This window comes from Uloborus diversus, chromosome 9 (genome assembly GCF_026930045.1).
Source record: "Uloborus diversus isolate 005 chromosome 9, Udiv.v.3.1, whole genome shotgun sequence".
Taxonomy (NCBI): domain Eukaryota; kingdom Metazoa; phylum Arthropoda; class Arachnida; order Araneae; family Uloboridae; genus Uloborus; species Uloborus diversus.
The window spans coordinates 23,784,018-23,809,462 of record NC_072739.1 but is presented as its reverse complement, the minus strand read 5'-3'; the positions used below and the strand labels follow the sequence as shown (position 1 = coordinate 23,809,462).

Sequence of the window (25,445 nt, the reverse complement as noted above, 5' to 3'; positions counted from 1 at the left end):
AAAAAATTGAACAAGTGTAAGGTACAAGTCTATGATGGAGTACAGGCTCAATTTGAAAAGGAGTAACCTGATGCGATATACCTTCATTGTATGTCTTACAATTTAAACCTAGTCATTAATGATGCTGTAAAGAGTTGCACAGAGATTGCCGACTCTTTTACGGTTCTAGAAAGTATTTATATATTTTTTGGCCAGTGTAAAAAGGTGGGTCACAAGCAAGTCAGAAGTGACATCAAAAAAAAAAAAAAAAAAAAAATCCTACACATTGGGCAGGAAGATATACGTCACTCGCAGAGATTAAACTCCTCCTTTTTTATGCTTTCAAAGCCCTTTCTTTCTGAGTTATGTCTGAAAAGCAAAAAAATAAAAACGAGAGGAAGCATCAACTTATAAAGAAAATTGATAATTTGAATTTGTTTTTCACAGTATTATTTTGTCAAAAACACAGAGTGAAACAAACTTAACTTCAAAATTATTGCCGTCAAAAAGTATTGATCTTATGAAAGTTACAAAATTATTACAGACAGCAATTGAAAACTTAAGAGTACAGAAATATGTACCCTTTTGTCAAAAACAAAGTGGTTGAAATGGCATTGAAATGGAACATTACTGCAAGTTTCTTTCAAAAGACAAAGAATGGTAAAAAACACTTTTACAAACTTTTAAGCAATCATCGATTTGACATTAGAGCAGCTATTTTTCAAGCGAAAGTCTTTGCTAAAGCTTTAGATGTTGTTATCAATCAGATTGAAAGAAGATTTAAAGCAGTGAAATGATGTCACAAATCTATTTTCGTTCATGTTTCTCTAAATTTCAGGGTTTGTGATTTTTTTTAAATCCAAAAAGTCGGTTTTTTTTTTATTTAAATCAGATTTTTTTGATTTTTACTAAATTTATAATTATTTATTACTTTACATTTATAAACATAATATATTTCATACAGTAGATGAATCTATTCAGCTTACTTTTCAAACTAAGATAAGTTCTCTAACTATTCAATACATTTTTAAGATTTATAAATATGTTATTGATTGATGTTATTGATTTCAATCAGAATTGATTTTGTTTTATGCTTTGCTTAAAAATATGGTTTCCATCATTATGAACGTTTAAGTGTAAAATTATATGTTTATCAATTACTTTTTTTAATTGTATCAGTGATGGTGTATGAGAAAAACTGAAAATTTTTATTTGGTTCTATACTGAATTGAATTGAAATTTTGGAGTAAAAGCAATATTGCAAGTAGGAAAATCTGTTTCACACATCAAGTGGGATCTATGTAATTTTGCCTGTTGAAGTAAAGATTGTATAATGCAGTGTAGTTAAGTCTAGAGCAACACATATTAAAAATGCAAATTTAATTTATAAAAATAAAACTAAAAAATCACTTGATTCAAATCAATTGATTTAAATCAATTAACTTAATTTTAATAATCTCAGTACGGGAGCCTGTAACCCACACTGAGCACGTCCCCAGGTGGCGGATAGGGAAGTGCCTCCACAGGATCACCCTGTGGGTGGTAGGAGGGAAATAAAATACCTCCCGCGGTCCAAACAGGCAGAAGTCCAACCTCTTCGAAGGCAATGGCACCCCCTTTCCAATGAAACGCGGTGTGACAAGACTGACGCAAGAAATTAATTTTCTTCTCCACTCATTCAACATAACTTGTGTTCTCCAGTGGATCCTCGCTCATGTCGGAATCGAGGGAAATGAGTGTGCAGATGCCCTAGCAAAGGAAGCACGTGACCAAGATCAACCTCTAACAGCCACCTTCACAGACGTGAATACTGTTGCCAGGCGAGGGATCTACGATCAACTTTCAGCAAGGCAACAATCCCCGACCTTCACTGCCCAAGAAACCTCTCTTCTACAACAGCTAGGCTACGCACTGGACATTTCAAGGACATGAAGATATTACCAACTAATAATAAATCCTATCCCATCTGCAAGCACTGTTCCCACTTACAACTCAACCCGGATCATGTTTTTAATTGTCAGGCCATTATTCGCTCCTTCCTCCAACTTGGAGCACCACCAATTGAAATCCTGTACAGTCATCGGGCTCCAGAATTAGCAGATCTTGTTATCAAGACTTTTGGAGACAGCTAAACCTTTCGCACTCTGCATGTCATCAGACACAACAACAACATAATTTTAATTATAATTTAAATCAAGCCGATTGAAATCAACAAACCCTGCCAGATTTTAGTATGATTTAATGAAACTGAAATTTTAAAATCAGCCCATAAACTTCAAAAAACATACCCAGATGATTTGCCAGTATATTTTGTCATACAGCTTGTAAAGGTAACATCCACGGTGAAAGAAGAAATAACCAGTATTTCAAACGCTAAATCATTGCAGAGCTATTACTAATCAAATATCCCTCATTATTTTCAATATTTTCAGATGTTGTTTACAGCTTTATTTCAATTTTTAACATTACCTGTATTTGTGGCAGCAGCGGAAATATCCTTTCTGAATTGAAATTCATAAAAAATTATTTGAGAAACGAAGGGAGAAGAACGGCTTCATACCTTATCTCTTTTGGCACCAGAAGCCAAAATTCATAATAATATGGACACAAAAGATGTGATTAAAGATTTTGCAAATTAAAAACCTCAAAGAAAAAATTTTAAATTTTGAAGCAAAGAAAAAATGCTTTCTAAAATGAGACATTTTTTCCAATCCATGCAACATGACTTTTTTCTTACTCCATCAAATAGGAAAAAACAATAAAAGGTGTATCAACATGCTTGACAACATCACAATTTGTTCTCAAAATTAGTCATTTACAACAGCTTTTTAATTCAATATATATCTGATACATTTCTCTACATTCAAATATTTGGTTCTGTGTCATGTGTTAAAAGTACATCGTATTCAATTACTTATTCTTCAAAATAGGTGCTATTAGAAATTGTTTTTTTTATCATGTGTTTTAAGCAAATTTCTCTGATTTATTGGAGCATTAAAAGCATTGAATATTATTTAGGTTATAATGTCAAATAATGCTCATTGGTTGGATGGTTTATTTATTTTTAATGGCGCAAGAGCCCTTAAGGGTTATACTGCGGCAAACGATTTTTTAGAATAAGTTATGTACATAAATATAAAGTCAGGATATGATAACACTAAGCATGATTTGAGGAGAAAGGCAAATAATGCTCGAAAATTTTGCATATGTTGTCGCCTCAGAGCAACAGTAAGATATCTAATCCCAGAAATAACACTAAAATATCTTACTATTGCTCTGAGGCGGCATTGTGTACTCTGTCTTCTAAATTAAAATGTATAAATCAAAGATGGGTTTTCAAAGTAACTAAAATTATGCGCTTTTCCTGAAACATGGTATATGGTGTAGTAAGTAAATTGAAATGAATTTTGCAACTTACTGGTATGCTGATTTTAATCCATTGTTTAAATCAACTGGATTTAATTCCAGTACGTAAAATGCATTTATATGATCTGTTGTATATATATATAATTTATCACTCCACGTATTTTATTTTTTGTAATAGTTGTTTTCAATGTTGTGTTGCAACTCAACTCGAGCTCGAAAAGTATGCCAGCTGGAAATGATTCGATTTCAGTGTGGCATGTTCCGGAATAGCGATGGTGTTTTGTCTTGTAAATAAAATAGTTATTGTGTTTCTAGATTGAGCCTCCTCATACTATTATTTTGCCTAAAATACATAATAGTTTTTGGTGACGAACTGAACAAGAAATGAAATGGCAGACATAGCAGCTTTAATTAAACTTTACAGGAGTTTGTTCGAACATTTCAGGAGACTCCGGATGTAACTGCAAAACAGAAATTGTCTCCGAAGGAGATATTACTGACTCCAGGGTTCATACTCAATTTGGATAAAAAATTTCCATGACTTTTCCAAGACTTTTTCAGGACTTCATAAAAATTTTCATGACCTTGTTATACGAAGAGAATAGTACTATTTAATGTAAAACTTGACAATTTCTGGAAATGGGAATTAGAAAAATTGTTACATGAGTGCCACTAACTCATTGGAGCACTTACTTGTGACTGAAAAAATATCAGTGCACACTGCAGAAACTAATAAATTATTATTTGTTTTAATCATACAAATTCAAGCAAAAAAAATATATATATATATATAGTGCATGCAATACACTGATGTTTAAATGTCTAACAAATATTTAATAAATAGGGCCGAATTCTGTTTTTTGACGTAATTTTCGTGACGTAACACGAAAATTACGTCAAAAAACAGGATCTCAAACGCTCCTCTATTGCTCAACATTGTTGGTCCTGCGGTCATAATTTTATTTTTTCTTCCGCCAAAGTTATTCACGAGTGCTTGTCCATTCATGATTTAGATTTTTGGGAGTCATATTACATATGGAAAAATGCTAATTTAATCGTCAATGATTTGTCTAGCACTCCCCCTTTTCCTAATGTTTGGAAGTCCGTTTTTTGATTTATTTTTTGTCTGTGACGTTTTCTCCTGAGTGCAACTGTCCTCTGGAGTTCTGACATAACCTTGACGTCATCGTTTCCGGTACTGCTCTCATATCTTTTACAACTCGTCTCTCATTCCATTGTTTGCTTCGTCTGTGTTTTAGTCGGGTGAACCTGTCTTCGTTTTTAATGCACTGATGATGGCACTTGTATTTTAGAGTGCCGAAACAGCTGTTTGCTGGTTTTTTAACCTTTTTTCATTCTCAATTTGTACTTTATATACGTTGTCATATTTTATTCACTATGCAGTACAAAGTTTTCGACTACTTTTTATGTATAAATCTTAAAGAATTTGGTATGGAAGGGTTGTGCCTTCATTGTTCAAAATCGAATCATAAAACAAATGAATGTTTTGAAATAAATTACGCTGTAAGCGTTGCAAATAAAAAGGTCATGTTGCTAACCAACATGTTCAACAAATAACTGATAGTTCAAATGATTTATTTGTAAACAAAATTTACGATGTATCCATAAACGATAATAATTTTGATGATAAAATGTATGCAGTTATAAATTTAAATGGAATTGATTTCAAGTTTGAGTGTGACTCAGGTAGTAAAGTTAGTTTAATGGATATAACTGTTTTCAAAAATTTGAATTTGAATGTACCTCTTTAGAAAAGTGATGTATCATTCAGAAGTTACACAGGTCAAATTTTTCAACCTATTGGGGTGGCAAGATTAAATGTATCTTATAATAATAATACTAGTACGGAAGATTTGTATATAGTTTCAATGAACAGAAGTGCTCTTTTGGGTCGAGATTGGATAAGACAATTAAAAATTAATGTCAATGATTTAAATCAAGTATCTAATATTCCTACACATGATGCTTCAATTTCAAAAATTCTCGATTCCTACTCAGATGTGTTCCAAAATAAAGTTGGTTGTGTTCCAAGCTATACATGTTCTTTAAAATTGAAACTAGAAGCTAAACCAATTTTTTTAAAACCGCGTACAGCACCTTATGCCTTGAAAGAACAAGTAGAAAAGGAATTAGATAAATTAGAAGCTGAAGGCATTATAGAAAAAACTGATCACTCTGAATGGGGAACTCCCTTAGTTCACTGTACCTAAATCAGACAACTCAGTAAGAATCTGATTATAAGGTTACAGTAAATAAACAACTTCCAGATGCACAACATCCTACACCACATATTGAAGACATCTTCAACAAATTACAAGGTGGTTCATATTTTTGTACTTTAGATATACATTAAGCATATTTATATGTTCCTGTTGACAATGAAAGTTCAAAAATTCAAACAATATCAACGTACCGGGGTACTTATCTAGGCACAAGATTATTTTTTGGAATCAAAACAGCCCCCAGTGAATTCCATGAATTTATTGACCAGTTCATTCTAGATCTTGAAGGAGTCATAGCTTATTTTGATGATTTGATCATCCAAGGGAAAACATATGAAGAATGTAAAAATCGTTTGTTGAAAGTTCTTGACAAATTACGAGAATATAATTTGAACATTAACTTCTCAAAATGTAAATTTTTCGAAAGGATGGTTCAATATTTAGGACATATAAGTCCTCAAGGATTACAAAAATCCCCTGATGGCGATGGTGTTTCGTCTTGTAAATAAAATAGTTATTGTGTTTCTAGATTGTGCCTCCTTGTACAATTATTCTATTTAAAATACATAATATGATCTATAAATCAAAGTTTAAATTTTGCTGAAGCAAGTTTTATTCTGGCAAAGATGGGTAAAACAAACCAGTTTGAAGTTTGGATCAAGTACCTCCGTCAATATAGCCTAAAATGGCCTTTTTTAATTTTTTTTTTTTGATAATTGTAACGTATTCCTCATTTTCTTCTTAAAAAATAGTCAAGCAACGTATTTGAAAGTTAAAAACAGTTCCGTCACTTGAGTATTTTTATACCTTTAATACTTAGAGTGTCTTAATAAATGGAAGTTAATGTATTATTTGACAGTATTTGTCTGTTTTTCCTTTCAGGTTTTTAACCTTGAATACATACAACTTAAAATTATTGTAATTCTTACTTTTTTTGAAAAATTAGAAATTATTATGTTTCTGGTGACTTACATTACACTAATTGGTTTCTGAAGAGCTTCTTTGCGTTCATCATCTTTTATACAATTCTCACTCGAATTCAAAAAAAAAAAAATGTGACTGGGTAAGTCAAGAAATGTTTTGATCATATGAGGCAGTGAGAAGCAAAGGGATGTGACAAAATTAAAAATCTGGAGACAACCAGTACAAATGGTAGGTTAATCTCTCCTCTGTATTGGGGCAAGGGATAGTACTCGTAGCACTAGTAGCTGCTATACAGCATGATTTAGAAAAAAATTTCAATAAAAGGCTACGAATTCCATAATCTTTAAACGTGTTTTACTCAAAACTTGAAAATGTACACTTACATCCCTTTGCTTCTCACTACCTCATTTGTTTTGGTAACGTTTTACAAGCAGGTAAAAGCGTTATAGTGACAAGGCTGAACTGGATTCGGTAACTTAACTGTTTTAATGTCATTTCAGGGGAATGCAAAAATGAAAAAGGGGTCAACAATGAACGTTATCTGCTGGAGTAAGAGTTAATATAGAAATATCGCCAAACAAGAATTGCTTCGTTCAAATGTAGAAGTAATTTTCACCCATCATATCTTGACGGGCGATTTTCTATTTAAAAGAATAAAGGTTTAAGTTTTTTGGGTTTTTTTAATAATATAATTTTTAACAACAGCACATTGATTTTCTTTCTGAGTATGAGAGGGGGGGGGGGGCAAATCATGCTTTGGGGGGGGGGCATTTAAATGTGAAATTATGGTACTGGTGAAAATGCTAAAAAATTCTGGCTAGATAATTTTTCTTAGTTGGTTTACAATAATCTGCATGTAAGAGAAAAGATAATTTATTTTTAAAAGCAAACATTGCATTTAACATTTTGGCTGGAATTTGAATAGAATTTTACGTCAGGCTTAGTACACCATTTTTTATTTTCTTGCGAGAATTCATCAAACAGTATTTCAGAGACAGCGCCTTGTATTAGGATATGTTGTTTAAGCATAAAAAATAACTATTATTTATAAAAGAATAAATACATTTACATGATAAAAATTTTATTAAAATAATTCACACAAATGAAATTATGAAATGATTTTGAAAGCATGTTACATGATTTATGGTGGTCGTGGGATCATTATTGGCGGTCGAGATGCTCCATCTGTTACAGGTCCAATTGGCATCATTGGAGCAATATGTCCAACTGGAGGTCGCATACCTATAACATTAAATAAATTCATGTAGTTGTGGAGTAAAGAAAGCCAACAGGTTATCCCCCATTCCCCAGCATTCTAGCTTGAATTCTCTTAAATATGATTATTATTTATGATAAGTCTTACATGATGAAACAATGATTTTATAGCATATTTCTGCACCTCAGAGTCAGAGTGACGCAAGTCCAAAAATTGCGATTTTCTGTTTATTAGTGCATTGGATGTAGAGGCTTATTCCGCATCGAGCCATGTGAACGTAATATTTTTTTTAAAAAATCCTTTTCAATTTTTTACTAGGGTTAAAAGAGCGCACCTCCCATCCTTTGTATGGGCCAGAAAAAAGTTTTTCCTCTCTACTGTAAAATTATCATAATGTGACTTACGTCGTTCTGGATCTGAGATACAGATTTTACCAAATGAAAACTTGATAATAATGAAATAAAGATTTTTATTTTTATCAAAAAGACTGCATTATTTAATAGTACCCTTGCATTCCAATGTTTTAGTAAAAATTATTAAACATAATCAACATGAGGAACAAACAAATAAATGTAAAAAATAAAATAATATATCGTCGCCACAGCGCAACAGTAGGATATCTTAATGTTGCTTTGAGGCGCCTATATATCTTTTTTTAAGAACTCGGAATTTGTATAGCAATTCATTTTTACAAACTGCTAATGTACTTGACAGTTGAAAAAAGAATATAGACACCATAAAAGCATTTAATTAAAATGACAATAAAAAGTATAAACAATTCAAATGCTTATGATTTATAGCAGAAATGTGGATATATATGTGGAATATTAACTCAAGATTTCAGCAAACATTTTTGTAACAAATAAAGCATAGTATTTCAACTAGGAAGGTTTACACTTTGAGGAAGGTAGAAATAAAATTAAGATCAAGCTTGTTCAGCCTTGGCATGACCAAATTATGAAGAGGAAAAAAAAACTTCATAGTTACTCTTTTATAGAATGGATATAAAAACAAACTAGAAGTACATTGCTTCAAAGTTCAAGAAATTAATGTACATTGGACTCTCTATCTGAACACTTCCTAAAGGGGCATTCCATGATATTTTTGACATTTATGTAGAGTCCGTAACGTGACCTTTTTTGCCATAACTTCTTAATTTATTGTTTGATTAGCATATTATTTTATTTTGATCTTTTCCTACCAACACACCAGCTCAAATTAAAATAATTTGCAAATCAAACGGTAAATTATAAAGTTATGGCAAAAAAGGTCACGTTACGGACTCTACATAAATTTCAAAAATACCGTGGAATGCCCCTAATGTGAACATCTCAATATTCTGAACGTATTTTGATAGTCCCGGCGAAACTCCATAGACTTAATATAGGTTGACCTCTCTGTACTCTGAATACCCTAGCATTATAAATGCTATTTTCAACCCCCGTCAATAATTACTATTCCATATACTGAACATGTTCACAAGCAGTACTCAGGAATTCTTATGAACCAAAACTGAAAAACCTGAAATGCGTTCTCAATTTTATCACAATGATTAAAGAGTATTAAGAAGATGGAGAAAAGAAGAAAAATTATTTTGCATTACACAGAATCAATCAGCTGAGAAATATGAGCCTGTAATTTCTGCCACTGAACTGTGTATTTCAAAAATCCAGCCATTGTATGTAGTTGTATTCAAATCCTTTAAAGCATGATTATCTACAAGCAGTTTTCAGCTGGAAACTTTTTCGCTTGAACAGTTGGAACCCCGTACCTTGCATGAGAATACACAATGCAAAAGCAAATTAAAATTACTCTTTTGTTTACAGGTATTGTACGAAAAACTTATAGTAATATTTTATAGTTGAACATTAGGTTAAAACTTTTTAAATTAAAATAGAAAAAATTAAGAAATGCAACAGTTTAGGTTCAACTGAGTTTAATTGGACATTATACGTGCTGCCAATCCAAAATTCAGCACCTGTATCTTAGCTCTATTGGCAAAATGTTGAATATGGTCCATTAATGCAATAGAATGTGTATGCATGCATTTCCCGTATCCCAATATAATGAACACCCACATAATCTGAACACTTTTGTTTCGTCCCATGAGTGTTCAGAATAAAGAGAGTCCACTTTATATCCTCTTCAACACAAGTAAAAAAAATTGCTCCCTGGTGTTGAAAATTTACAAAATAAGCAATTGTTCTCTATTTTTTTTTCTTTTCTAAATGAAGAACAATTATATTTTTAAATCAAACTAAAAGCCATCAAATATGAAACTAATTTGAATTCGATACAAAGTACAGAATAAACTCCTAATGTCCTTGAAAATTATAATGAAATGCTTTAGTTCTATAGCTATTTAAACCAAAATTTACCCGAGCTGGATTTAAGATAAAAGTGTTGAACTCATTTTCATAAAAACATTAATCTAAAGCATTATAATACATAAGCAAAATGTAGCAAAGGGCATAAATCTCTATCAAGCAAAAAAGAATAGAAAATTGTAAAATTTACCTGGTACCATCATGTTATGCGGAATAGGGCCTGGAGGACCCATTGTAGGCATTGGTCCAGGCATTGGTCCAACCATAGGGCCCATAGGTGGTGGGCCAATGATGGGCATTCGTTGACCAGGGACTGCAGGCCTGGCTGGACCTATATAGAATTTTCAAAGTATAGTTTTTTGTGCAATTGAACTTAAAATGAATTAGAGGCAGAAAAAGTGGAAGGTTGTAGGAAATTAACCAGTTATAAACACTCGCCTCCAAGAGGCGGGGGGGGGGGGGGGGGTAACAACATTTTAGATGACATTTTCACTTAAAGCAAAAACTGAGGAAAACTAAAAAAAAGGGTTTTTTTTCAAATAATTCCAGACTTTGCTGTGGTTAAGAGGGGGGGGGAATCATCATTCCCCGCTTTTTTGGTTTGAAGGCCGCCTTGTTCTTGGTCTCTTTTGTTGTTGTTTTGTACCAGCAATTTGCGGTGCACTGCTTTACATTTTCCAACTATACCGCAATTTGATCTGAAGTTCAACTTCCACAGTACACACATGCCATTTTTGGACCTGTTTATAGGGTAGCAATCATTCACACCACAACAAGTTCACACAAAGAAAGGACAAGGAGAGGAAAGAGAAAGTACATCCATCGCCAAGCCGGGATTCTAACCCGGAACCTCCCAATCGCAGCGACTTCTATGACTACTAGACAAAGCGACAGACAGCCTCTTTTGTTAAATCAAACATTAGTAAATTTGGCAATCTAGGACTGGGAAAAGGCCTAATCAAGTAGAATAATTTGAATATGTTTATGATGACTCAGATGGTTAAGAATTTTCAAGTTTTTTGTAAATGTTTCATCACAATAACTGGTGAATAGTTCAAAAGGTAGCTACAGCAACATTTACATATAAATGAGAAAAATGTTCATACAAATAATGCTACTATTTTTTTGTATGTGACATGGGAAAAAAAATACAAAATGGATTATTTTAAATCTTAATGGAGCTTGTAATGAGATTTTTTTGTAACCCAATGTGTTTTACATAGTATTCATATTTTAATAGAACTTTAAGAATGGTTGTGGCAACAAGGATTTTAAAAACTTGCCATGACCACATTCCTATATCTACCCCTAATACAACTGCAGGGAAGAAAAATCAAAAATCAATGTTGCAGTATTAATTATATTAGAGAAAGATTTGCAAAATTAACACTTTTATAAAAATTAAGCAAAGTTTCGAACAATTCTGTTACAGCAGAATACTTTATTGGTCCCTTGGAGTTTGTTGTAACAGGATTTCACTGTATTTAATGCTAAGCCAAACCAGTAAGATAGGTAGTTAAATTTTGCATAAAACATTGGTTACGGCTTTTTAATTTAATTGTTTTTTGTTATTGTCTGCAATATATAAAGTTCTACTTAATATCTTTTTCTAATTATCGTCTGCGCTTTTTACTTCCTTTTGTAATGGCAACAGCAAAAGAAATGTGACAGAACAGTTTAGTTATTGTCATTTCTCACCCATTGTTGGTGGAGAACATTATATATTATGCAATTAAATGTCTTCTTTAATTTAAAGTACGATTTGGATTTATTTATTAAAGTCTAGAATTGGAGACTAAAATTGGAAAACGCATTAAGGGCCAAAAAACATTTTTTTTCATTAAAATGAAGTAAATGCCAAGCATTTCACTGTGGTAAACAATTTATGTGCATATCTTCCCTAAAAGTAATTAAAATAACGCTGTTAGGGGCCACCAGTGGAGTAAGAGTAGCATCTGTGCAGTGGAGAGCGCAGTAAGTGCCATTGAAGGTTACTTATCTTGGTTGGTCCAAGTCCATAAAGCAAAAAAGTGAAAAACGCAGTTAGTGCCACAATCCACCTCGAATCTAATTTTTGATGCCCAGTAAAAAATTTATTTTGCGTTTTACTGCGTTTTTCATTTTTAGTCTTCAATTATTCATCCATGGAATTTCCTGAGGTGAAAAGAACAAACATCTAAAATCATTTACTAATTTATTTTTAAAATTTATAAAACCATTAAAAAACCTTGGAGATTGGGAGGTGGAGGTATCATTGCTCCAGGAGGCTTGGGTCCAGCAAACTGTGCCGATTGTATCTTTCCTGCTTTGAAGGCAGCAGCTATGGAAAAAAAAGCATTTGTCAGTGAACTTATAACAAATACTAACATAAAGACAAATAAGAAGCTAAAAACAAAATAACAAAGTTCAAGTTTCACAATTAGATGACACATATAACTCTAAACCATTTCAGTAACTTTAAAACTATCAGGGGTCAATCCAAGTTTTTTGAAGTTTCTTTTTTTTTCCTGGAAAAACTGCTTTGTGCGTGTTGCAGGCATACTGTACAGTCACACCCGCAACATGTACAAATCATTATTTTTCAAGTAAACATTTTTTTTTTCTAAAGATGATATCATGATGAATAACAGTTTTTTATATTTGAATATAATACAATTAAAAACCCAAGTTTAAAATTTTGGGACTTAAGTGCAAAATTATGCATAAAAATGTCTCACTTGTGCAAGCAGATTAAGCATAAGTGTTTTACTTATTTAATTATTATTATTTTTTTAATTTAGAAAGATTTTTTAAAAATAAATATTTCCATACAAACAGGAAAAAGTATCAAACACAGATTCTAATGTGTATATATATATATTTTTTTTTTCAAAGATAAATTTCTTACTTGTAGCATCTATAAGGCTCTGAGCCTGTTCCTCCATCCATTTTTGGTAATAGAACTTGACATTGTCTTTGTGTTTACGCCCATTGCAATGGGTCTTCCTAACTGATGGCTACAAGAAAGAATCAATTATTATACCTAGAATGAAAGCAATGGACAAGCAGATATGATATATTGAAAATGTTAACTTAAACAGTACAAGTCACAAACCCTTCGGTGTAACTGGCATATACAAATTTATATTAAAGAATTTCTTGTTAAAATACAAGAATTGTCCTTTTAAATATTGTTCATATGAGGCAGTCAGAAGCAAAGAGGTGTAAGTGACAAAATTAAAAATTGAGAGATAACCAGTACAAATGATGGGAGAATCTCTTCTACTTTAAGACAAGAAATAGTACTTCTACCCCTAGAAGGTACTGCTGTATACCATGATTTAGAAAAAAAATTTAATGAAAGCCTACCTAGGATCTGAACTTTAAACATAGTTTACTCAAAACTTTAAATAGTAGACTTACATACATTTGCTTCTCACTGCCTCATATGAGCGCCAGGCTTGTTCACAAGTGCCTGTCTATAGGGGTATAAGGTAGAGGTGCAGATTAGCGGTCGCCACTCGCCAATTGGCGACCAAAAATTTTCAATGGCTACCAAAGATTTCAGCGCCAATCGCCACCGGGTGACTAAAGGGGAAAAAAAAATCCCCCCAAGTTGAAGTTATCGATTGCACTGTGCTTTCGGATCCAGTTTTTCATGCTGTGGTAGTCACTCGTCTAGACGCTACGTCACTTACTGACCCTCAAGAAAAGTTGAAATGTTGCCTCTCTCCTCGCTGATTCGTTGACCACTTCCCATTTGCTACACCTACACTGCGTTCGGGGTTTAGAGCATTGTTTGGGGAAGGGGAGGGTGAAAACTGACCCCCCCCCCCCGCGGTCCAGCAGACATGATCCCCGAACCCAATCAAGGTCAACACCGCAGCATCTGCAGTGCCTGAGGAGGGGAAACGTAAATACGGCGGCGTAGCTAATTCTGATGACTTTTTAAAAGGTTGAAAATGGTGAGTAGAGGTAGCTCAAAGAGAATAAAATTGGATACATCTTCCAAGACTTTATTTCAGTTCTTCAAAACGAAGACAACCAGCATCAAGTCAGTTCATTTTTCATTATTACAGAAAAAAAAAATTTTTTTTTGGAAAGATTACTGTAACGTGTGTGACAAACTAAACATGGCACCAAATACATTATTTTTCTGCTGTATAATACGCTATCGATTTAAAAATCAATTTTTAGAAGTACCAAATTACTTTAAAGTGGCCGACTTACACCGGTGTCATGAAACTTTTCACGACTTGCTTCGCGAAAATATGCTTCCCTTGTTCCTTTTACATCTTGCAAATATTTTAATCTAGTATTTTTTTTTTCAATCTGAAAATATTTTGACAGATGCAGCGTTAAATTAGCTTATTTAATGTTTAATTTTCATGACTTTTTATTTAGGGAGCCATTACTTCGTGCGAAAAATTGCACTTCGTGATTTAGATTTCAATCCTTTTACACCTTGTAAATATTAAAAATATTTTTTAAAATCGGAAGTTATTTTGCGCAGGCTAAATTTAATTAGCTTATTTCGTGTTTGATTTTAATGAATGGATTTATTTTTGGATCCATGCTTCCTTTGTAATCGTATTTCGCGGGGAACTGCACCTCGTGGTTGAGTTTTCAATAGTTTTGCATCTTGTTCATTTCTTAATATTTTTGACAAATGAAAGTTATTTTGACGTATACTACCTTAGATTAGCTTGGTCTATGTTCCATTTTAATAAAAGAATTAATTTTTGAAGCCACGCTTCCTTTGTAATCGTACTTTGCGGGGAATTGTTGAGTTTTCAATCCATTTGGATCTTGTACAGATATTAATATTTTTGATAATCAGAAGTTATTTTGGCACAGGCTGCCTTAAATTAGCTTATTTTTATGTTTATTTTAAAGACTTGATTTATTTTTGGAATCGTGCTTTCTTTGTAATCGTACTTCGCGGATAACTATAACCACGTGGTGGAGTTTTAAATCCTTTTGCATCTTATACATATCTTAATATTTTTGACAGCCGAAAGTTATTTAGATAAATGCAACCTTATATTAGTTCTTTTATGTTCTATTTTTATAAAAGAATTTATTTTTGAAGCCATGCTTCCTTTGTAATCGCACTTCGCAGGGAGCTGCACCTCGTGGTTGAATTTTCAATCATTTTGCATCTTGTACAATTGTCTTCATATTTTTGATAAGCAAAAGTTATTTTGATGTGTGCTACCTTAGATTAGCTTGTTTCATGTTCCATTTTAATAAAAGAATTTATTTTTGGAGCCATGATAACTTTGGAATCGCACTTTGAGGATAATTGCATCTTGTGCTTTAGATTTCCTTTTGCATCTTGTACCAACATATTTTAATTTTTTTGGCAGTCGGAAGTTGTCAGCTTATTTTAAGTTTTATTTTAATAAATAATAAATGCAATTATTTTCGGGAAGTGTGCCGACATTGCACACCAGTTTTGCTAATCTTTTTGCATTTTTTAAATACTTCAGAAGTTTTGATAATTGAAAGTTATATTTTAATAACTAAAAAGTAATAAATCCTGTTCATATATTTATTTTTACAAGCTTTATTTTAATCAATTTAATTTTATCCGAAAATATTAAATCTAAACATATTTTTTTTGCTGTTGAATTTGAAATGTATTATTTCTATAAACGATACTAAATGTCGTATGTTGATAGGCAGATTTCTAGAGTAGTGGATAGCTACTTTATTATTAGTTCAATTCTAATTCAGACTTTTAAAATAACCATTTGTTCGCAAACTACAAATATTTTTCTAGTTTGTTTTTATTATGTGGTTTTGAATTTTAAAATTTGGTCCTACAAATTTAAATTTGCAAATATGTTGGCTAGGGGATTCCATGAAAAGTGAAACCAGTAGGTCAGACAAATATTAGATTTTTAACTTAATGTGTTCCTCCATCCTATTTCAATCCAAATCATTCTCAGATTTCTTCAATGAGAGAAGGAAAATACTAACCAATTTTCACTGGTACTGATTTTTATTGTGCTAAGATTTTTAATAAATAGATATATAAAATATATGTACAGTGAAGCAGAGTTTATACGTTTTTGACGCGACTGTATGAAAAAAGTGTATAAGGGGAAAAACGTACAATAGGTATGCATTAAAATGTATTGGATTCTTCAGGGACCAATTCAAAAAATGTACCAAAGAGAAATGTATAAACGGTGCTTTTCTGTATATATATATATATGTGTGGGTGTATGTTTGGCTACCAAAAATTTGAAGTGGCTACCAAAGTTTTTGGTGTTGGTAGCCACTGGCTACCAAAGAAAAATACCAGTCTACACCTCTAGTATAAGGGTGCATAAAATTAACAAAATTGAACAAAATTTAACCCACAGCTTACTGCTTGTAAAAGACAATTCATTAACATTTCATGGAAGTGCATTCAGATTTTCCATATTCCACTGTATTTGTAATTTTAATGAAAATTCTTAATTCATTGTTATATAACTACAAATTAATATTCAATATCAATGAATTTAATAATATAGGCTCAGTTCCGCTTTTTTATTGGTATTAGTGTTTCCCTCTGACCTTTGTAAAAGGACACTGAGCCTTGTTCTCTTTTTGCATTTCTCAATGCGCCCTCTTTGCCCCTTTGAATTTTGACATAATTTCATCATGGAGGTCAGTTTTATCGGTCTTGAAACGTATTTTCCTCCTTTTCCTTAAATTTGGTTTGAATATAAATCTTCTAAACAAAACAGCAAAAAGATTTGCAGTAGTTATTTAAAGAACTATCTGCGTCGCCCCGCTTTGCACGGTCCGCCTCAAATATAAAAGTTATGTCAAGTGACACGTGTTCAACAATCAGGCTTGAACAAAAAAATAATAATGATAAATCAGTAAAATTTTGCAGATGATTGCAGAAAAATATCCAAAAAGGAAACATTTCAAATCCTCCGATTGCAGGAAAAGCCTCAAAACAAAAACCAAAATTTTATTTATTCATATTCAAGAAAAAAAAAGGCAACAGATCTTTCATTCAATGATTTTCTTCACTCTACAAATTTTAATAAAAGTATTGTTACAGAAAGTTGAGATGAAGCACTGAATAATAATTTGAATGGAGGAAAGTCTTCGAAAAATAGGGATTTTATGTTGAAAATTAAGTGTCATAATTAATAGTTTTCAATTGATATATCCGCTAATTATTATCAAAGGATTATGTTAAATAGCCAAACATAAAGATGGGAAGATTACAAATCCATTGATACCTGGTTCGATGGTCAGTCCACTGTCGTTCGGGAGAAGCAATTTGGACATACATAGTTACATATGCTCAGTTTTTAATTATATAAGATTGATTCAATACTTGGATTTTATATGCATACAGTTTTCATGAAAAGAAAAAAGCACAACTTCTACAACAAAAATTCTACAGAAAAGTGCCCTTTCAACAGAATTAAATTGTTCCTTGATCTGGAAGCAGTCTCCATTTTGGTTAGGGGAGGAACACTAGGTGTAAGTCTTTATTCATATTTTACTTTAGATATAGTCATATATATATGTGGATATGGGCTCCATAATCTAACGGTAACTTAACAGCAAAACCAATGGGTGCAGAGCGCGAGAACGACGTAAGATGTGAATGGAGGATGATTGTAGAATTACGACGGTTTTATACACTGAAGTTACGTTTGCTTTTGTAATTGTGATGTGTTGATGTTCGTATATGTACTGTTTGTTTTCATTAAATGTGTTTCATTTACTATTTTAGTTTTAATTGGGGATAAATTTCTACATATATGATACTAAACTACTTGATTAACAAATGAGAAGATAAATAAAAAGCATGATTAAAATCTGTTATTTCTATTTGTTTCAAGTTTAACTTTTAAATAATTAAATGCATAAGTTCATTAAATAATTTTAATAACTGATTATATGTAGCAAACCATTACAATGAAAAAAATTTTTTGAGAAATAATATTAAACAAAAAAACTTTTTTAATGCATGTAAAAGAATGTGAAAAACATAAAGAAAAAACATTTTTTCCAAACCCTCACATCGAAATTTTTTTAAGAAAAATGATTTTATCGTATCTTTTGAAATTTCACTTTCGTCCCAACACTTATTTGAATTTACCTAACACCCTCAGAAGTTACTTCCTAGCTAAAGGTCTCAACTTGCTCACAGGATACACTCCATGTACTATTTTGTAACCGAGATTGAAATAAAAAATGCATTGTTATTTTTATTTGAAAGTGATAGTGTTGAAAAATGTTAAACAACAAAACTGTTTGCTGACAGTTGCTATTAGTTAAAGTTGCAAAACAAGCAAACTAGGGTCGGCTAGGTATTTATTAAAGAAAGTTCGATAAATAATCAAGCCAGCTAGTTGCCAATGAGTTATGTTCTTATAAGTAGGCCTTTATACACGTAATCTAAACAATTGGTAGTCAGTTTTTTAAAAAATGCAAAGAGAGTCAGTGAAAATTAAAGAATAAACAGAAGCCTGGAGACGAATTCGGCATGTTTTCTTCTAACGACTCCTTTACCCCAAAATCAATCCGACTTTGATTCCATGGCCCTAGTATTATGCATGAAACACGACATCAATTAAAGTTAAAAGTAAACTGTAAAGAACTGTACTTTCAACACAAACTAGCTGAACTTTAGTAATTTAAAATGCATATTTTAACCAAATTTTATACATAAATAAGCAGATTTATTTAATTAAAAAAGTTCCAGGTTTCAGGCCTTCAAGATTTCCAAAACTAGGATCCCATACTGTATCAGTATTTTTTTGCCGGACTTGGGGTTTTACAACTGCATTGCCAGACTGCTTAAAACTTTTTGCAGCTGGATCTTTGACAAGATAACAAGGCTTTCATTAATCCTCATCAAGTTTTAAAAACTGACAAAAATTAAAAATGATTTTTTTTTTTGGTACCCGAAACAGTCATTTGATGTTTTAAAAGTTTTAGTATCTATTTTCAAAGTAACTTACCGAGTCATGCGTCAGATATGTGTCACAATAGTCACAGTAGTACCTAGAAAAAAAAAAAAAAAAAAAGAAATATATTGATACAGATTTCATAACTACAAACAGGCTATCTGTAACATTTTTAGCTTACAAATCCATAACTTTTCTGGTTGTAACTTTCCATGACTCGCAAGAAACAAATTTTCTAGAAAAACATTTTTATTATGAATATCTAAATCAATGTTTTGCAAAAAGAAAAATTGCAACCACCTGATCTTATACTTTGCACATGTTTCTAAAAAATTTAAATCAAAGCGAAATGTAACGAATGTACTGCTATTCTACTTAAAAAACAAATGCAACAATAATGACTACTGATACACATGACATGGTACAGTTAAGAGTTTTAAATTTAATACTTTGCTACCAAGAGAAGGACACACTTACAGAATCAAAATATTTAGAAAATAATTTTTAGTTTCTGACAAATTATACAAAAATTTTAAATAAGCAAGGTTCTACATGTAGTAAACAAATAGGAGGGACGTTTTTAAAGTAAGGTCCGTTTTCAAATAAAAAAAGAACGAGTGCAGATAGAGCAAAGAAATTTATTGCACAAAATCTACCACCTTTGCAATATGTTTCAACATTGCTCCAGAGATTTTCCAGTCATTTGTCTTAGCGAAGTACAGGTTTTTGTATACCTATTCGTGGAAAATTTCCGCTAGCGTAGACAATTATGTGTTAACATGTTCTCTGAGCCCATTATTGCTGTTGTGCCAGACCACCTAGGAAAGACTTTAGATGCCGAAACAAATGAAAATTGCTGTGAGCAAGATGGGGGCAGACCCCAGAGGATGTTCAAAAACATCCCAGCCAAAACCCTGTAAGAGTCCTCATGGTTGACTACACAGGCGGCAACTTTGAACTAATAGGTATACAAAAACCTGTACCACACTATGACAAATGCTTGGAAAATCATAAGACAATGTCGAAATATAGCGTAAGGGTGGTAGATTTTTGAGCAAAAAATTTCTTTGCTCCAGCTGTATTCATTCTTTTTTATTTCAAAACGGACCTTACTTTAAAAACATGCCTCATATATTTTTTTTTTCTTTTCAAAAATCTGATATGATACACAATCTTTCATTCACTAAACATAGAGAAAAAAAGTTTTAACTGTAAAATGGTCTTCAAAATAAATCTTCAAACTTAATGATATATAAAAAAGATGTAAAACTACTGGTGAATAGCAAACTGTTTTTAAGCTGATATTATTTACATTTTTTTTTCTTTAACTTTTGAATAAATATTTATTTTATTATAAAACAAATAAAGAATTCAAAATCTAAATATAGTCAATGCTCTATATAACGACCACCTATTATATTACTGTGAACCTTTAGTTATATTGACCGATGCTTGAAGTCCCATTCCCTATTCCATAGAGGAAATGCTATTTTAACCAGGGCTGTGGAGTCAGAGTCGGACTGATTTTGAGGTAAAGGAGTCGGAGTCGGAGTTGTTAGAAAACATGCCGACTCCAACTCCGGGCTTCTTTTTTTCTTTCCCTTTCGCTGACTCTCCTTGCATTTTTTTAAAAAACGACTTCCAATTGGTTCGATTACATGTATGAAAAGATACTAATGAGAAAATAACTGCCATTATGGCAATCAGCTAGCTTGAGTGCTTACAGAACTTTCTGTAGCCGTCCCCTAGTTTGCTTGCTTTTTAACTTAACTAATAGCAACTGTCAGCAAACGGTTTTGTTGCCTAACATTTTCAAGTAATCACTTACAAATAAAAATAGAAATATAGTGTTTTGTTCGATCTCAGTTGTAAAATAGTAAAAGAAACGTAACAAATTAGTAAGTTGAGGCCCGTAGCTAATGTTGAAACGTTTAAGGGTGAACGGCAAATTCAAAAAAGTTCTGGTGCGAAAGCACGAATCCAAAAGATCCGACGAAATAATCTAATGGTTTTTTCTTTATTAAGGCTATTTATACGCTTGATTCTCACTAAAAAGTATGGAACAAAATAAGTGTAAATGATTTCTTGATTACAACACTCAATAATTGCAGTTAATCTTAAAATCTTCATATTAAGGTTAACTCTAAAGCAGCAAATAAAATTTAAATTAAAAATTTTGCGAATGAGAAACATAGGTATAGTAAAAGCTATTTGTACAAATTTGTATACCGCCGCATTTTGTGTAAAATTAGCTCCTGATGTATATGCGCCCTATTTTCGTTGCCATTTTATTGATGAAATATAATTTAAAATATATTCGCGAAAATTTTCAGAATTAAAGTATTTATATTTTTTTATAAAATCTGAAATTAACTTTGGTTACCATCTACCAGATGGGTGTCACCCAGGGCAAACCACCCCCTCTCAAGAACTTGGATTTAGAAAAAAAGGTTTTTGTTTTCCCTACAAAAATTAAAAGCACACGATTTGATCAATGTCTATTTGTTAAACATTAAAGGGGAACAAATTACAGATAATCCTTTTCAAATTTTTTAAAAGGGATTTTTAAGTCATCTCACTTTTTAACTCGTAACTATTGGAAAATTTGATTTTTAAATTGAATTTCTGACGTTGTATGCGTCTTGGGTTTACAATAAAAAACAAAATGCGAAATTTTCATAAAAAGGAATTAATACTTCAATCTCTGTTTAGAGGTTTTCCCCCTTCCCCTGAAGGAGAGAGGGAGTTGAAAAAATACAATTTTTAAAAAATCCGGAGTCGGGCGTTTCAAAATCCAGGAGTCAGAGTCGGGGTCGGAGTCGGCCATTTTCCTTCCGACTCCGCAGCCCTGATTTTAACATCCATTAGAGCTTCCAAACTGAACCATTCATTCCAATAAACAGGAAATTACTACAACAGGGATCTCCAACCTTTTTTACTCAAGGGCCACATTGTGAATGTTTGAAGGCTAGGCGGGCCAGAAATGCAACAATATTGGTTCAAATGATTTCGTCAGTGTTCGCTCCCCCCCCCCCAGGAGGATCATACGGTGTTGGCTGGCAGCGTGCTAAAACCTAATGTGCCGCCCCTCCAGAGAATTTTGCATAAGTTGACCAATACTTAAAGTCCTTATCCAGACTCTTCAAGTTATAGTATCAAGTTTGATCTTTGAAAAAATTAAAAAAAAAAAAAAGAAATTAACCTTAAAAAAAAGAAAATTAATTTGAATTGTGACATTTTGAATTCAAATTATATTTTTCGCAATCACGAACTGAGACAGGACTCTACTCATTGGAGTTATTGTTTCTAGAAACGGCTCCTGTCCCCCCAAAGTCTGCCTCTTCTCCTGGGCGGTTACTTGTGCATAGTTGTGTGTATGCACGTAGGTGTGTGTGAGTGTATGTGTGTGTATGTATGTGTGTGAACGTGCGTGTGTGTAGGACATGGACGCCTCCGACCAGGAGATGCGGATAGCTCAAAACCGGAGCAGCCGCGCCGCGCCGCCAGCAGAGGACGGTGGGCGATGGTGCTGCAAAGGCTTCTGGTCCAAGTTGAAAAAGGCACGGACACCAAAAACGGTCAAATGAGAACAATAAGCAATCGCGATTGCTCAAAAAAAACAAAAAAGGATGAATTTATAAAAAGTAAGAAAAGTTTTTTTTTGAGTTGACGAAGAAACTTTCAAAATTGACGTCGAAAATTGCAATTTTAGGAACTTTTTGGAAACTTTAGGTGTAAGGTATTTTGGGGTCTCCTCCTGAATTTTTTTCAAAATTGAAGTCGATTTTAAACTATTTTTGGTGACCTTAGCTTAGGAAAAGTCATGCCACTTCCCAAAAATTCTCCAAAAGCTGTAGTTTTCAACACGCAATTTTGAGCTATCTTTATTGACATTATGGAAGAGATTGGAAATTCGAATGCTTCTTATTCAAACTTTTCAAAAATTGAAGTCTAAGACGCAATTTAAGGCATCTCTGGGGATAGTAGGGGTTCATTGGCATTTCCTATAAAATTTCTCCATACTGTACTTTTAAATCATATTTTTTGGCAGTGGCAAAACCAGAAAATAATTTTGCGGGAATAGTCTTAAAACTTTTCTCATCTAAAAGAGGGTATGGGGTTCTGACCCAAAAAAAAAAAAAAAAGTGAAATTGTAGTTCTAAGAAAGCAGTCTTAGAATATCTGGTAATGATATGGGGAGGAAAGGTTCATGGTCTTTCTACTGAAATTTTTTGAACTTTATGCCATAAAAACGCGATTATAGGTGATATTTGTTGACGTTATGGGATGGGACTTAGGGCTGCCTCCGATCAATTTTTTCGAAAAATAATGTAAAACCTCCTAACGCCTAATTTTTTTAAATTGAAGTTCAAAAAATGCAATAACAGACAAATGTTCATGATGTTTAGTGTAGGGGGTTTTGAGGCTCTCTCTTTTTTTTTTTTTTGAAGTTGAAGCTGCATAAAACGAAGTTTTTGAGCAATACTCAGTGATACTAAAGGGAGGAATTTAAATGCTCTCCATCATGAATTTTTTGAAGCTGTAGTTTTTTTTTTTTTTTAAATTTCAGATTTCATATGGGAGCATTATTTAAAGAGAGCTGTGTGCTAAGAGCATCCCCTAATTATTGTTTAAAAAATCCGGGGCTTTCCTCCACAAATGTTTCGAATTTAAAATAATAATATAATACATGCAACTATTTAAACGGCTGATTCTAATCTAGTTACCTAGAAGTTGACTTTTTCATTAAACATTTCAATTAGCATGCAATTTTCATCAAAACACCATGCAAAACTTATATGCAAAAACCATTAAAAAATTAAGCTTTTTTTTTACACCTAAACATTAGATTTAATAATATATTCTTTTGCCATATAAATGGAACTGAAATTAGTTGTCTTGTTGTGAATTTCCAAGGAAGTTTTATGTAGTTAGTGGAGAAAAATGTTATCAAATACTAATTAATTAAAACTTATGAATAATTACAATTATGCATTTTGAATATTGCAGTGTAATACGAATTTATCAGATTACACCCTAGCTTAAGTATACTTTTGGACAGTTTATTTAAGACTTTTGGGCAGTTAAGGACGGTAAAAAACCCCCCCGTCCGGTCGAAAACCAGTTTCAGACAGTGCAAAACCCAACCCTGACTACTTGGTCTACCAATCTTCAATTGTTTTGCTGCAAAAGTCACACATAAAACTTAAAAAAGAAAGAAAATAACACATTCTTATGCAAAAGAAATCTGGGCTGGGTTTTGGACGACAGAAACATGTTTTGGACAGGACAGGTGAAGAACTCTCCAAAAGTATGCTAAAGTGACAGGGGCCTAAATCAAATCAATTTGTATCTACTGCAAAACTAGCAATGTATAAATATTAATTAATTTGAAAATTTTCGCACACATTTAAAATGAAAAATAAGAATTGATACGAAACAGCATAGATATCAGAATAACTTTTCCGCTGATGATTAGAACACTTAAAAATAATCATCCAAAATTATTCATTAACAAAAAGGGGAAAAATGAAACATTGTGTTAACTTTTACAAACATAGAAAACAGTCCAAATTATTTAAAAATCATAAAAATTATTTTTAAGCAAAATAATAATGTTAAACTTACTTCGGCATATCGACAGCGAATGCAAACAATCGAATCGAATAATCGAGGAGGCTGTGGCTATTGCGCCGGTAACTGGATCAATAGCTCTCCAGCTATTGCGCCGGCATAGCCTCAGGCGTTCATGTTCCCGGCAACTATTACTGGCGTAATAGCAGCAGGGCTATTGAGCCAGCAATTTTTAAGGCGTAATAGCCACTGGGCTATTGAGCCAGCAATTTTTAAGGCGTAATAGCCAGCAGACTGCGTCATTGAAATTTTTAGGGGAGGAGGTTGAGGGGGATTTTTCTCACTTTAAGGGGGGTTCTTGCATTTCGGGGGAGGGGGGATTTAGGGCGATGCGCCCTTGTCCTTGGGGTTGGTTTTGGGGTAAAATCAGGGGTGCCGACCTAAGCGGTGGGGGGGGGGCATGGTGCCGACTGCGCCATTGAAATTTTTAAGGGGGGGTTGAAGGGTATTTTTCTCTTTTTAAGGGGGCTCTTGCATTTCAAGGGGTCGATCTTTGCGAAATTTAAGGGGATGCCCTCTTGTCCTCGGGGCTGATTTTGGCGTAAAGTCAGGGGTGCCCACCTAAGCGGGGGGGGGGGGGCATGGTGCAGACTGCGACATTGAAATTTTATTGGGGGTTTGAGGGGTATTTTTTTACTTTAAGCGGATACTTTAAGATTATTTATTTCTTGCATTTCGGGGGGGGGGGGGGGTTAGAGGGATGCGCTCTTGTTCTTGCGGTTGGTTTTGGGGTAAAGTCAGGGGTGCCCACCTAAGGGAGGGGCATGGCGCTGATTGCGCCGTTGAAATTTTTTCGGGGGTTTGAAGGGCATTTTTCTTACTTTAAGGGGTTTCTTGCATT

General features: G+C 32.9%; 1 protein-coding gene across 3 annotated transcripts; it reads right to left on the bottom strand.

Moving 5' to 3' along the window:
* Positions 1–7,592: 7,592 nt before the first annotated feature.
* On the bottom strand, positions 7,593–24,699 carry LOC129229838 (U1 small nuclear ribonucleoprotein C-like). Of its 3 annotated transcripts, none has more exons than XM_054864213.1 (6): positions 24,599–24,699; positions 19,025–19,067; positions 12,943–13,051; positions 12,283–12,375; positions 10,246–10,386; positions 7,593–7,754 (listed from the first exon to the last, which is right to left on the bottom strand). In XM_054864213.1, exons 1-6 carry the CDS (start codon positions 24,604–24,606, stop codon positions 7,654–7,656), a joined length of 495 nt encoding a protein of 164 aa, XP_054720188.1. In that variant the 5' UTR covers positions 24,607–24,699; the 3' UTR covers positions 7,593–7,653. The 3 variants fall into 3 exon arrangements, with proteins under 3 accessions (XP_054720188.1, XP_054720190.1, XP_054720189.1); XM_054864215.1 differs by lacking the exon at positions 24,599–24,699 and adding an exon at positions 24,412–24,431; XM_054864214.1 differs by lacking the exon at positions 24,599–24,699 and adding an exon at positions 23,809–23,831.
* Positions 24,700–25,445: the final 746 nt, after the last annotated feature.